Raw genomic sequence first — 11,722 nt, forward strand, 5'->3', positions numbered from 1 at the left:
CACACACACACACACACACACACACACACACACACACACACACACATTTACACACTATTTTATCATGTGAGTGGACTAGATGTCACGGTCCACCTAGTTCAACGATGGCTGTCTACCAAGGGAAAGCTCGAGACTCCAGTAGTTGTTCAGTCCATGAGACTGCCTGTCTCAAATGATCCTGAGTCTATGCTGGACTCTCAGACAGACTCTCCTACCAGTGAAGGAATGGACAAAACCTTCCCTCTTCTGTGTTCTTTATATAGGCTGCCACCAGAAGGTGTGGCCCAGATTATAGGTTGGTCTTCCCCCTTTAGATGATTTAACGGAGAAAAACTCCTCATAAGTATATACCCAGCTTCTTGGATTTTAGTTAATTCCAGATTAGTCAAGTTGTCAACCAAAAATAGCCACCTTCTAGAAAGGCTTATTTTTGGTCTTTGTTCTGGAGCTCACCAAGTGTGATATTGGCCTCTGTTGGGCTTCTGAGGATGAATACCGACAGCTTCATACATGGCTGCAAACCGGAAGAGAGTTGACAGGGGAGCACGAGGGAGAGAGCCAGAGGACAGTGGTGGCTTCCCTGGTGACATCCTGCATAAGGGGTAACAAAAGAAAGAAGTATAGTTTAGGCTCATAGTTCTGGAGATCCAAGAGTGTGGTACCAGGCTCTGAGGAGTTTCTGGTGAGGGTCCAGGCAGGTGTGGGGAAAACTCAGGAAGAAAACCAGGTTTGTGCAGAAGTCTGGGTATGTGAAACACAGGGGAGGCATTGTAAAAATCACGCTTGTCAGAACGAGTGCTATCTGAGATGAAAACCCATCCCACAGGAAAGCGGCAGTATCTCTTGGTGCCTGTCAGCCTCTAACAGGCTTTCTCATCTCCTAGCACCCCCACACAGGGTGGGGGGAGAGGAAGACAAACCACCACAGAGTTTTGAGGAGACATGCCCTGTCACACTGATTTCTGGAGTTCTAGAACAACACAGGTGCTGCTGTGGCTGAGCAGAGGATGGGTGTGGACCAGTGGAGGGGAGGGTTGGTAAAGTGGTAAGAGCAGCTGCTCACCCTCAGCCCACTGACTGGCCTGTGGGAACGTCCTGGCCTCCTCTTCCTCATGTCAGGCAGGGGCGGGAAGAGAGACTCTCACAGCTCATTGGTGATTGTCTCCTAGGAACAAAAACGGATCCTGGAGATGGGCATCACGGGTCCCGAGGGTCACGCCCTGAGTAGACCTGAGGAGGTAAGACTCCCAACTCTGCGATCTCTCGTTGCCAAGTGCTTGTTCCAGAACCCTTCAGCTGAAGCAGAACAGTTGCTCCCAGCCCCTCCCGCTTCCCTCTGCTCTGTCCTCTCCCCTCCTCCTTCCCAGGGCTCTGGAGGATGAAAGTCAGTCAGAGGGGCTACAAAGGCTTTGTCTATTCCGGGGTCCAGGAGCATCACCCCTGGGCCCTGCACACACTCTTGTGGGAACCTCACTGAGGACTTGGTATCTGGGTGACAGGTGATAGGGTCGGAAGTATTCCCTAGTGTCCTTGTCAAACCATTGCTTCCATGGGGCCATGCCTGAGGCCTTGACAGGCTGTAAATTATGAACCAAGAATAGGAGTCACAGCGCCTGCTTTGGCTTGCTGCCCCTGAGAGCATGGCCGGACGCTCTAGAGGGGCTGAGATGAAGTGAATCAAGTTCAGTGAGTGAATGAGAAAGCTATGACAGTTATGGGTGTGCCCTGATGTCAGGGGGACAGTCATTGGCCATGACCGTGTGTGCCTTTTGATGCGGCAGTGTCCTCTAACGCTGTGTTAGAAACCCAGTGTTTCTAAGCAAGCCCAGGGCACCATTCCATCTCCAACCCTCCACCAGATTCGTCTTAACTTTTCTCACTTTTCATCAGTTTTATTCTCCTCCTTTTAAGTGGAAGGTTTCACGTTTGAGGACACTTAAGGCGACTGGAAGGACACGGCTGTTCCCTCCCTCCTGTGACCTTTGTATTTCCTATGTCCCCAGCTGGAGGCTGAAGCCGTGTTCCGGGCTATTGCCATCGCAGGCCGGATCAATTGCCCCGTGTATATCACGAAGGTCATGAGTAAGAGCGCCGCGGACATCATCGCGTTGGCCAGGAAGAAAGGCAGGTGGTGCTTGTCCTCTCGAGGGGTGATGGAGGGATGCCCACGTTTACTCTAGAGCAGAGGTCTCCCAGGAGCTGGTAGTCCATGGTCTCTATGGTTATAAGGGGTGATGTGGGGTTCACAGTACAGAGCTGGCTTTAGATTGACTGCTAGTGTGCCCGCCATCAGAGACCTCTTCAAATTCCCGACAAGCTCCGAACCTCACTTCTTCATTAGTGATGTTCATCCCCGCTTCCATGGACCAGATGAGACCACTTGGCTCTTTGCTGGCTTTAGAGACTTTCTCTGGGCTTCACACAAGCTGATGGTTAGTCAGGAATGGCCTGGAGGTCCTCCTGCATTCTCTCTCCCTTTTCCGGGGCGGGGGGGGGGACTACCCCCTGGACTTTCCACCTGGCTTGCCCCTCTCCTGGACTCTGTCCAGTACTCACACTGGGCACATTTGTTCAGGGTTACCACACACTGAGGGAAGAGAGCCAGTTGTAGGTTGGGATGAAGGAAGGCATTGTCCCAGCGTCAATAGTACAGGGACAGCAGTAGTTGGATATAAATGCATGCTGGCCTAGGTCAGCTGTCCTTATTGGATACAGAATCGGTGTTCACAGTAAGGGGTACTACGTGGTACTACCCCTGAGGAAGATGTCAGGCTATTGGCTTCTAGTCAGTCTCCTCTGCCTGAGACCCTCCCTTTGTGTCAGCATAATCACAGCCCTTATGTTTGCCTCTTCAAGGTCCCCTTGTCTTCGGTGAGCCCATAGCTGCCAGCCTGGGGACTGATGGCACCCACTACTGGAGCAAGAACTGGGCAAAGGCAGCTGCATTTGTGACCTCCCCTCCCCTGAGTCCAGACCCCACCACTCCTGACTACTTGACCTCCTTGCTGGCCTGGTGAGAGCCCTGGGGATGGGGATTTAGGGCTGGGGTTGGGGTTAGAGTCCACAGCTGAAAACCACAGGCTGGTTAGGCACCCTAGAGAAGGGAGGCTTGGGGTCTGTGCTCAGAAAACAATACTATAGAAATTCTTCCTGGACCCAAGGGTATGTTCCCCCCAGTGACTGCTCCCATTAATTGGCCATCTCCTCTCACCACTTCGGTATTGCTTATGTACCCACTGTGTTCTAGACAGTTAGGTGTGGTTGGTCGCCCCCAGGGCTAGGAATGAGAGACCAGGATTCAAATCCTGCCTTTGACACATACTGGTCCTGTCATCTTGGGCTTTTCACAGCATTTGTAATGGCTCCCTGTCCCACCCAGCTTGCTCCTTGGCCACATGCACAGAACCTGTTTGCACAGGGCTAGTTGCGGCTCAGTACCAATAAGAGTGAGTTCACTGAGCAGCCACCGTCACTGGGAAAGTCTAGTGTTTTTCTCATAGTGGAGCATAGCCACTGCCATCCCTTCCATCAGCCAGCATGAGAGGAGGGCTGTATAAGACCACACAGTGAGCTGAAGACAGGCTGTCCTGGAAAGGGTGGAGGGCTGGGGCTGTGGAGGATACAAGTAGGGGCTGAACTTGGGGGTAAGACAGGACTTCCCGATATAAGGAACCGTGTGCATGAACAAGGAAACTCTGGGATGAGCACCATGTGGAAATCTTTGTCCCCACATGATAAAAGTAACAGACACTTTTTAAAAAGTAACAGACACTTTTGCTGGTGAACTCAGGGTCCGACTCATTACCCAAGCCCATAGCTTGTAAATGTCTGACACTTTGTTTGACAAAACTACAAAAAGAATCCTCATCTCCCCAGGATCTCCTGTCCCACTGCCTTGACCAGCTCAGAGAAAAGCAGGAACATGACCATAGTCCATAGAAACTTACGATGTCTTGCCCCGTTGGTCATGACCACTCTGGCTCAGTGTGCTGGGACCTCTTGTCTCCACAGAACCCTGTTTCCAAGATGCCAGCCCTAGTCACTTGTCCGTGGTGCTTAGCACTTTAGCTATACTTGGGACCAAATAGAACACCCCCATGATTTCTCCTCCCAAAGTGGAGCCCAGAGGGCAGAGCATAGCCTGGACCCCACTCCTTGACTAGACTATCACCTGGCCTCTCTCCAGGCTGAATCCCTCTGCCCAGCTTAACAGTTTGGAGCTGACAATGACACCTCCAAGAAAGCACAGTGTCTCATGGCCTTGGTGCTTGCTCCACACGCTGCCTGGCACTTTCTCATGGCGTCCCTCAGTTGGTATTTACTGCTTCCTGTCCTTGGCTGGAAGCTTTCTTCTTGGAGAGATAACTTCTGGCTGTCAGATTTACAGTGGCAGTTTAGCTCATCTGGAGTACTCCTGTCCCTACCTGCTGTGGTCTTGCTTCTATACCCACCATGCCATGGTCTGCTGGCAACCAGGTTCGGGCTCTGGATGCATCCGATGGTCCCTGCTTCCAAACTCTCTAGAGACCAAATGACAAACCCAGAGATCTGTTTCCCTCAGCTATTACCCACAAAGAGTGTTTGTTCTGTGAGCCCAGCACAGAAGCCCCAGCTGCCACAGGCCAGAAACCTCACTCTTAGAGACACATGTCAGTATGTGTGACATGCAGAGATGTCAGGCTTGAGTTATAGATGGGAGACTTCTGACATATAGGACACACAGACATAAATCAGCAAGCTTTGAGTTGATAGATTGACTTTGGATGACTGATTGTATTATTCTCTATTGCAATAGGGCTGGGAACATAGCTCATGGGTAGGGCACTTGCCTAGCATGTGTTAGACCCTGGGTTCAATTCTAAACACCAGAAAAAAACATTCAGATACAATTCCTGATGCCCAGTGCCTCCTTTAAAACCTCCATTAGACCCACTGGGACTTGAAGTAGCACTCCTGTGCGCTGAGTGACCCATGCCAGAGACTGCTGTTCACAGTGAGTGTAACTCCGCCTTCTTTCTGCTCTTGCCAGTGGAGACTTGCAGGTCACAGGTAGTGGCCACTGTCCCTACAGTACCGCCCAAAAAGCTGTCGGCAAGGACAACTTCACTCTGATCCCCGAGGGCGTCAATGGTATAGAGGAGCGGATGACTGTTGTCTGGGACAAGGCAGTGGTAAGTCTACCCCGCCTCTTTCCTGGAAGAGTCTAGATGTACCCTGCTTGGCCCACCCAGGACAATGGGATGGGCTCCAGAGTCTCAAATCTTCCTTTCTTACCTGAAGGTATAGATGGGAACAGAGGGCTCCTGGGAAACCAGCCCCAGGCTGTGGAGTCCTTGCCTCCTGATGTGATTTGAATGAAGGATGGAAAGCGGCTGGTGGGCGGAAGAGTGCTTTAGCTTGCTGGAGACGGCTCTGTAGATTGTGTGTCTATCGTCATGTGCGCATGTGTAAACATGGGTGCACACGTGTCACGGTGCCTGTGTGACATCCAGAGGACAGCCCCTGGGAGTCAGCTCTCTCCTCCTGCCAGGTCCCAGGATTTGAACTCCTGCCTCAGGTTTGGTGGGAGGCAATTTTACCTGCTGAGCCATCTTGCCAGTCCCAACCTTATTTACTTATTTATTTGAAATTACTATTATTGTGTTGGGCGTGTTTTGGCTGCATGTATGTTTGTTCACTACATATGTGACTGGTGCCCTTGGAGGCCAGAAGAAGGTCCTGGAGACCTTGGGATTGAAATTATGAACTGTTGTGAGCTCACAGGTGGGTGCTGGTATGGAATACGGGTTCTTCAGAAAAAAAACCAAAAAAACAAAAAACAGGGCTCTTAACCACTGAGCTGTCTCTCCAGCTTCTCCCACCTAACTTTATGAGACTCTGGCCTAGAGCTCACCGAGTAGGTATGTGGCTGGCTGGCCCTAGCCCCAGGGACCTTTCTATCTTTACTCCCCAATGCTAAGATCACAGGTGTGTGTTGCTGTGCCTGGTGTTTTCCATCAGTTCTGGACATTGAACTCGGGCCCTCCTGCTTATGTGGCAAACGCTTTATAGATTGAGCTATCTCTTGGGTTCAGTTTTTGCTTTTTATAAAACTTGGGCCGAGAATGGTGGCTCTTGTGCAAGTCTCAGCAGGCCTCTACGGTTCCTTTTAGCCTGCTCTGGTCAGTCTCTTAATGAAGCCTGGTTTCCATCTGTGAGGACTCCACTGGAAGGCCCAGGTCTGTACCCATCTCTTCTTCTTCTCCTCAATGTCTGGGTCTTGATTTTTAGGCTACTGGCAAGATGGATGAGAATCAGTTTGTAGCCGTCACCAGCACCAACGCAGCCAAGATCTTCAACCTGTACCCCAGGAAAGGTCGGATTGCTGTGGGCTCTGATGCTGATGTAGTCATCTGGGATCCGGACAAGATGAAGACCATAACAGCCAAAAGCCATAAATCAGTAAGTCCCAGCCCATCCACAAGACTCTTTCCTTGGGTGGGTGATTTTTCCTTTGGCTCATTTCAGAAGCTTCTGGTTAAAAGTGATGCCAGGACTTCCCAAATCTGCCATGTGTCTCCATCAGCCACTCACACTTATATTGGAGAGATTCCAAGAAGGTCCTTTGACCTGGCTAAGCCAGGCTGCGGTTGTGGTCTTACAAACACGCTCTCCTCCCTCTGCCTCTCCCTGGCTGTGCACACAGGGCAGGTACATCTATTCCTGGCCATGTGTTTCCCTGGAAGAGCAGCCTGTGCTCTAACCCCTTGTAGCCATCACTCCAGGCCCCAGCTTACCTTTTTAAAATAACAGCTTTGAGTAGAAATTGCAGCACAAAATTTGGAATCTGCAGGAAAAATTGTTGTCCTGTTTGTGATAGGCTACAGAAAAAAAAATAACCAAAATTGACTGTATAGTCCCCCTGCCAACACACACACACACACACACACACACACACACACACACACACACACACCATGGTATGAGATACAAAGTTTAGGGCGAGGATTGGGGATTGGGGATTGGGGTTGGGGATCTGCCACTTACCGAAGGAAGGGTAGGTTCTTTGCAAGTGGGGAGACTCTGAGCCTAATGAATAGAGAGGAGCGCAGAAACAGTTGTGCAGTAATGCTTGTACAGATGTGCGTGTTGCTGGGGGAACAGACCCCCTCTTGCTCCCTGCTGCAATTCAGGGCACTGAGAGGGACAGTGCAGAGACAGACTCCAGAGTGTATTGTGTCCCCAGATGCTGTTACAGCAACAGGGAGATAACAGTGTTGCCAACTCTGGAATCTAGTGTTACCTCTTTGAGTGATGGAGATCACATGATCACACCTGCGGACCACACGCACAGTGTGTTTTAGCAAAAGCACCAAACAGATGGGATGTTGGGAAGGGGGTAGATGGGTGGTAGCCCAAGTGCATGATGGGACTCAGGTCAACAGCTGAAGAACTTTAAAGAGTTCCCAGCCTTCATCTCCTGCTGAGGCTGTCTGGGTAAGGAGTCGAAGGAAGACTCTCATGGTGTGCGGACAGCCCTTGGGTGCGGGACAGTCACAAACAGGAAGGTACTCAGCTCCACCGGAGGTAGAGAAGCTTTTCTTCTAGATACTCTTCCAACCACTTGGTTGTTTTCAACCACGCATGACCCACTGTTGCAATAATTGATGAAAAAAGTAAACGTGATTGAAAAGAGCAGGTGAAAAGCCGTCGGAGGGTGGCGGTTGGCTGATGGTGTTGACACATGTCCTCTTCATGTGTCACAAGCCAAGTGCCGGGTTTTAGAGGTTCTCTTTTACTTTTTTTCTTTTACTGTTTTTAAGATTTTATTTTTACTTATTTATTATTTATTAAAATTTATTTATTATGTATACAGTGCTCTGCCTGCATATATGCCTGCACACCAGAAAAAAGGCACCAGATCTTATTACAGAAGGTTGTGAGCCACCATGTGGTTGCTGGGAATTGAACTCAGGACTTCTGGAAGAGCAGCCGGTACTCTTAACCTCTGAGCCATCTCTTCAGACCCTTTATTTTATTTTTTAACTATATGAGCATGTGTGTGTTTAACTTGGGATATGGAGGTCAGAGAACGTATTGAGGGAGTCAGTTCTTTCCTTCCACCAAACTGGTCCCAAAGCCCGACCTCAGGTCATCAGACTTGGCGGCAAGCGCATCCCTTCCCACTGAGCCATCACGCAGGCTGTTGTCTCTCCAGCTGATGAGACAGTGGCAGCACGAATTTGCCCTGTGCACATATTGTAAGTGGGCAATGTTCCTCACCTTCCCCCAGCAGGGCAGCCTGGGCCCAGTCCTTGGGATGTGATTTGATGGTATACTCCAAGTGTTTTGGGAAGCCCATCCTTTGACCTTTAGTTTAGGAAATTCTCCCCTGAAAAAGATAATGTCATGGAAATGTACGTTACGGCCAGAATGTCCACAGTGCTTGTCCACAGAGGAGACGGCTCCCATTCTAGAGGCCCAGGGTAAGCGCTAACAGTCAGTCCCAGCAGGTGCTTTGCACAGTGGGCTATTACAGAGAAGAAGTCACTGACAATGCTCATAATGGAGCAGTACTTTGTGTGTGCCATGCGGGTGCAAGGGAAGCCTTGGGTGTGGTGCAGAAGTAAATCTGGGCTTCTTGCATTCACAGACTGTGGAGTACAACATCTTTGAGGGCATGGAGTGCCACGGCTCGCCTCTGGTGGTCATCAGCCAGGGCAAGATTGTTTTTGAGGATGGGAACATCAGCGTCAGCAAGGGCATGGGCCGTTTCATCCCTCGAAAGCCATTCCCAGAGCACCTCTACCAACGCGTGAGGATCAGGAACAAGGTGAGCACCTGCGTGCAGGACCCTTGCGCTGTGCCATCCCCTTCTTGGGGAGCTGAAGGCCACTTCATCCCCTCTTTCCTGAGCACAGTTGATGAACACGGCTGCATGTACCCGTTTGTTCTTCTGAGAAGTGGGCTTGTATCTAAGGCTCAGGTGATCAGACAAGGTCAGGGGGGTTGCTGGCTTTGAAGGCTGTGTTGGGAGAGGTGCTCGTGGGCCACACAGAGTTCTGTCCTGAAACATCTTGGAGGATCCACACATGGCCTGCTAGAGGGCCTCATTAGATTAGAACCTGATTCTCAGGGTCAAGAAAGACTTCCTGGGTACCCAGCCATCACAGTGAGAATATGCACAGCCCAGCATCCGTGAGGGCTGGCTCCCTCCTGACCTCCCTAGCCCTCTCATCCTCCCCTCCCTGCCAGATCTGTATCTACCGTCTCCAAGGTCTTGAGACTCAGCCTTGGAAGGCTCCAGCCAAGCACAGAGCAGGCACTGTCCTTGTCTGACTTAGAGAAGGGAATTTTGGACTCCTTACTGTGGCTGTTCTCCCTGTCTGTGACCCTCCTGTCACCATATAAACTTTTTACTTACATGACGCATGCCAGAAGGGCCAGCTGTGTATGTTGCTTGTGTATCTCTGTTTCTTGTGTGCAGTTTGAATGCATACTTGTGTGTCCACTTTGTGTACTGTACATGTGTACTCATCACATTCATTGCACACATACCCATTGTGTATAATGTGCTTTCATGCATGTGTGTACATTTGTTCATTGCTTACATTATACATGTATGCATATGTGTGTTCATATTGTGTACTGTGCACACACGTATGTATCCATTCACTTATCCACTGCGTATATTATACATGTATGCATGTGTGTGAGTGTGTGCCCATTGAGTGTGCTGTTCATACATGTATGTTCATTGCATGTACTGAACATGTATGCATACATATAGGTGTGTGCCTTGTATATCGGGGTGTGTATACACATGTATGCACAATTTACACAGTGTATGTGGGTTCGTGTGTATGCTCCCACCCTCGTACTTCAATGGCAGCACTACTGAGACAGGAAAGGCAGACACCGTCTCCCAGCCCTGGGCCCCACAGAATTGCCCATATCTGTCAGCCGTTCCTCTGCCTCTGCTACAAGGTCAGCACCAGAGAGGCACACGTCACAGGCTCTGTGCATCAGGTGTGAAGACTAAGTTTGGGAAGGGGCAGAGTGACCTGGGGTCTCGGGTATCAGAATGGTTGGGATGCCCGCTCCCCACCAAGGCCTGCTCTGCAACCGAGGCCCATGGAGAATAGTTAACTGCCATTGAGGAAATACCTGGCCCAATGCTAAGACAGCTTACATCAGTGGGATAGGCTGCTGTACTTAGGGTTCCCTGCTCTCATCCCTGGGAAGTGGGCAGGAGCCAGGCTGGGAATGGGCATAGAATCTGCTGTTAGCCACTCTGAGCCCAGGGTAAGGGTGGTGGTGACTGAAGGAGGCCGCGGGAAGCAGGATGGCAGGGGCTGAGAAAGGGGCACAAGTTACTGGAGGCCTTGGTAATCAGAAAATGGTCCTGGGACAGGACAGTGGTACAGGTCAAGGCGGTCCCTGCCAACTTTGGGGGAGGGACCTGGATCTGGGGTCAGGGAATGGTTCCTTGCCACCACTAGCCCCTAGAGGGCCTTGTACGGTGCCATGGATGAATTCTGTTCTCCTGCCTGAGGTTCTCTGTGCTGTGCGAGATCTCCAGTGCCCCATGGGTCCCTTCTCCGCTATGGGCTGTGTGGGCTTTGGCTTACAGCTTCTCTGTCTCTGGATGGGGATGGCTTTCCCTGTTGAGGTCATCACTGAGGAGTTCCTTGACTCCTCTCCCCTCCCTGCCTTCTCCTCACTCTCTCCTTTAACAAGCCACCTGCCCCCAATTCCCTGTGTACTTCTGTAAAGATGGGAAAACTGGCCCCCTGAACACTGTAGTCTGAGGAGCTGCAGAGGAGGGATGGCAGGGAAAGTGTCTGTGTAGAAATGGCTTGAGGTCCCTCAGCGTGAATCTCTGTGTGCTTGCGTGTGAACAGATGTGCTCATCTCTGAAGCATATGCATGCATGTAAATGTATAGCCGTGTTGCACTACAGCACATGTCTGTGTGTACTCATTTGCTTGTGTGAACATATGTGATGTACAGCTAGCTGGCCTCAGGCCCCCTGCTGGCAGGACAGAGGCACAGACACGTGTTAATCTGACCCCTTCCCTCTTTCTGTTTAGGTGTTCGGTTTGCGTGGTGTTTCCAGGGGAATGTACGACGGCCCTGTGTACGAGGTGCCAGCTACACCCAAACATGCCGCTCCTGCTCCTTCAGCCAAATCTTCGCCTTCCAAACACCAGCCCCCACCTATCAGGAACCTCCACCAGTCCAACTTCAGCTTATCAGGTAATCTCATGGTAGCCAGGCTCCTGTGGAAAGGGGCCCATGGCCTCAGGCATAAGTGGAGAAGGCGGGAAGGCCAGGGGCATGCTCCTTTGCTGTGCACTGAGCCACAGCATAGGCAAATGTTTCTAGGTACAGCACAGCATGTTGATTTTTGACCTGGCACTCGTCGGCCCTGGGTTTAAGCAGGCCAGGGAATGTTACCACTCTCATACCGTGAAGCTAAGTGTGGAACCCAAGGATGGGTGTGAGGCAGGGGTCCTGTCATTTGCTGGGTACATGCTCTGTGCCTGGCCCTCAGCAGACCCCGCACCCTAGGCTTAGGAAGCACAATCTGGATTTTATGTCATCCCTACATGGTGGTGCTGTGTTTCTGGTATTGTTTGAAGTTTTGCAAAATACGGTTTCAAAGTACCAGGATTACATGTACTTGCAACTCTATCAGATGACCACAGGAGGGAGCATCACATACACACACACACACACA

The 11,722-nt window shown here is 50.8% G+C and overlaps 1 protein-coding gene across 2 annotated transcripts in view; it reads left to right on the top strand.

The window, feature by feature from the left end:
• The window catches only part of Crmp1 (collapsin response mediator protein 1), a 54,136-nt gene that overhangs the window by 39,737 nt on the left and 2,677 nt on the right, over nucleotides 1-11,722 (top strand). For both annotated transcript variants that reach the window (XM_005365951.2, XM_005365952.2), the window contains exons 7-13: nucleotides 1,170-1,238; nucleotides 2,004-2,124; nucleotides 2,857-3,013; nucleotides 5,030-5,171; nucleotides 6,271-6,441; nucleotides 8,633-8,812; nucleotides 11,073-11,238. In XM_005365951.2, coding sequence (XP_005366008.1) covers nucleotides 1,170-1,238; nucleotides 2,004-2,124; nucleotides 2,857-3,013; nucleotides 5,030-5,171; nucleotides 6,271-6,441; nucleotides 8,633-8,812; nucleotides 11,073-11,238 — 1,006 coding nt within the window. The remainder of the gene's footprint in view (nucleotides 1-1,169; nucleotides 1,239-2,003; nucleotides 2,125-2,856; nucleotides 3,014-5,029; nucleotides 5,172-6,270; nucleotides 6,442-8,632; nucleotides 8,813-11,072; nucleotides 11,239-11,722) is intronic.

The sequence above is a fragment of the Microtus ochrogaster genome, unplaced genomic scaffold (genome assembly GCF_000317375.1).
Source record: "Microtus ochrogaster isolate Prairie Vole_2 unplaced genomic scaffold, MicOch1.0 UNK5, whole genome shotgun sequence".
NCBI lineage: Eukaryota > Metazoa > Chordata > Mammalia > Rodentia > Cricetidae > Microtus > Microtus ochrogaster.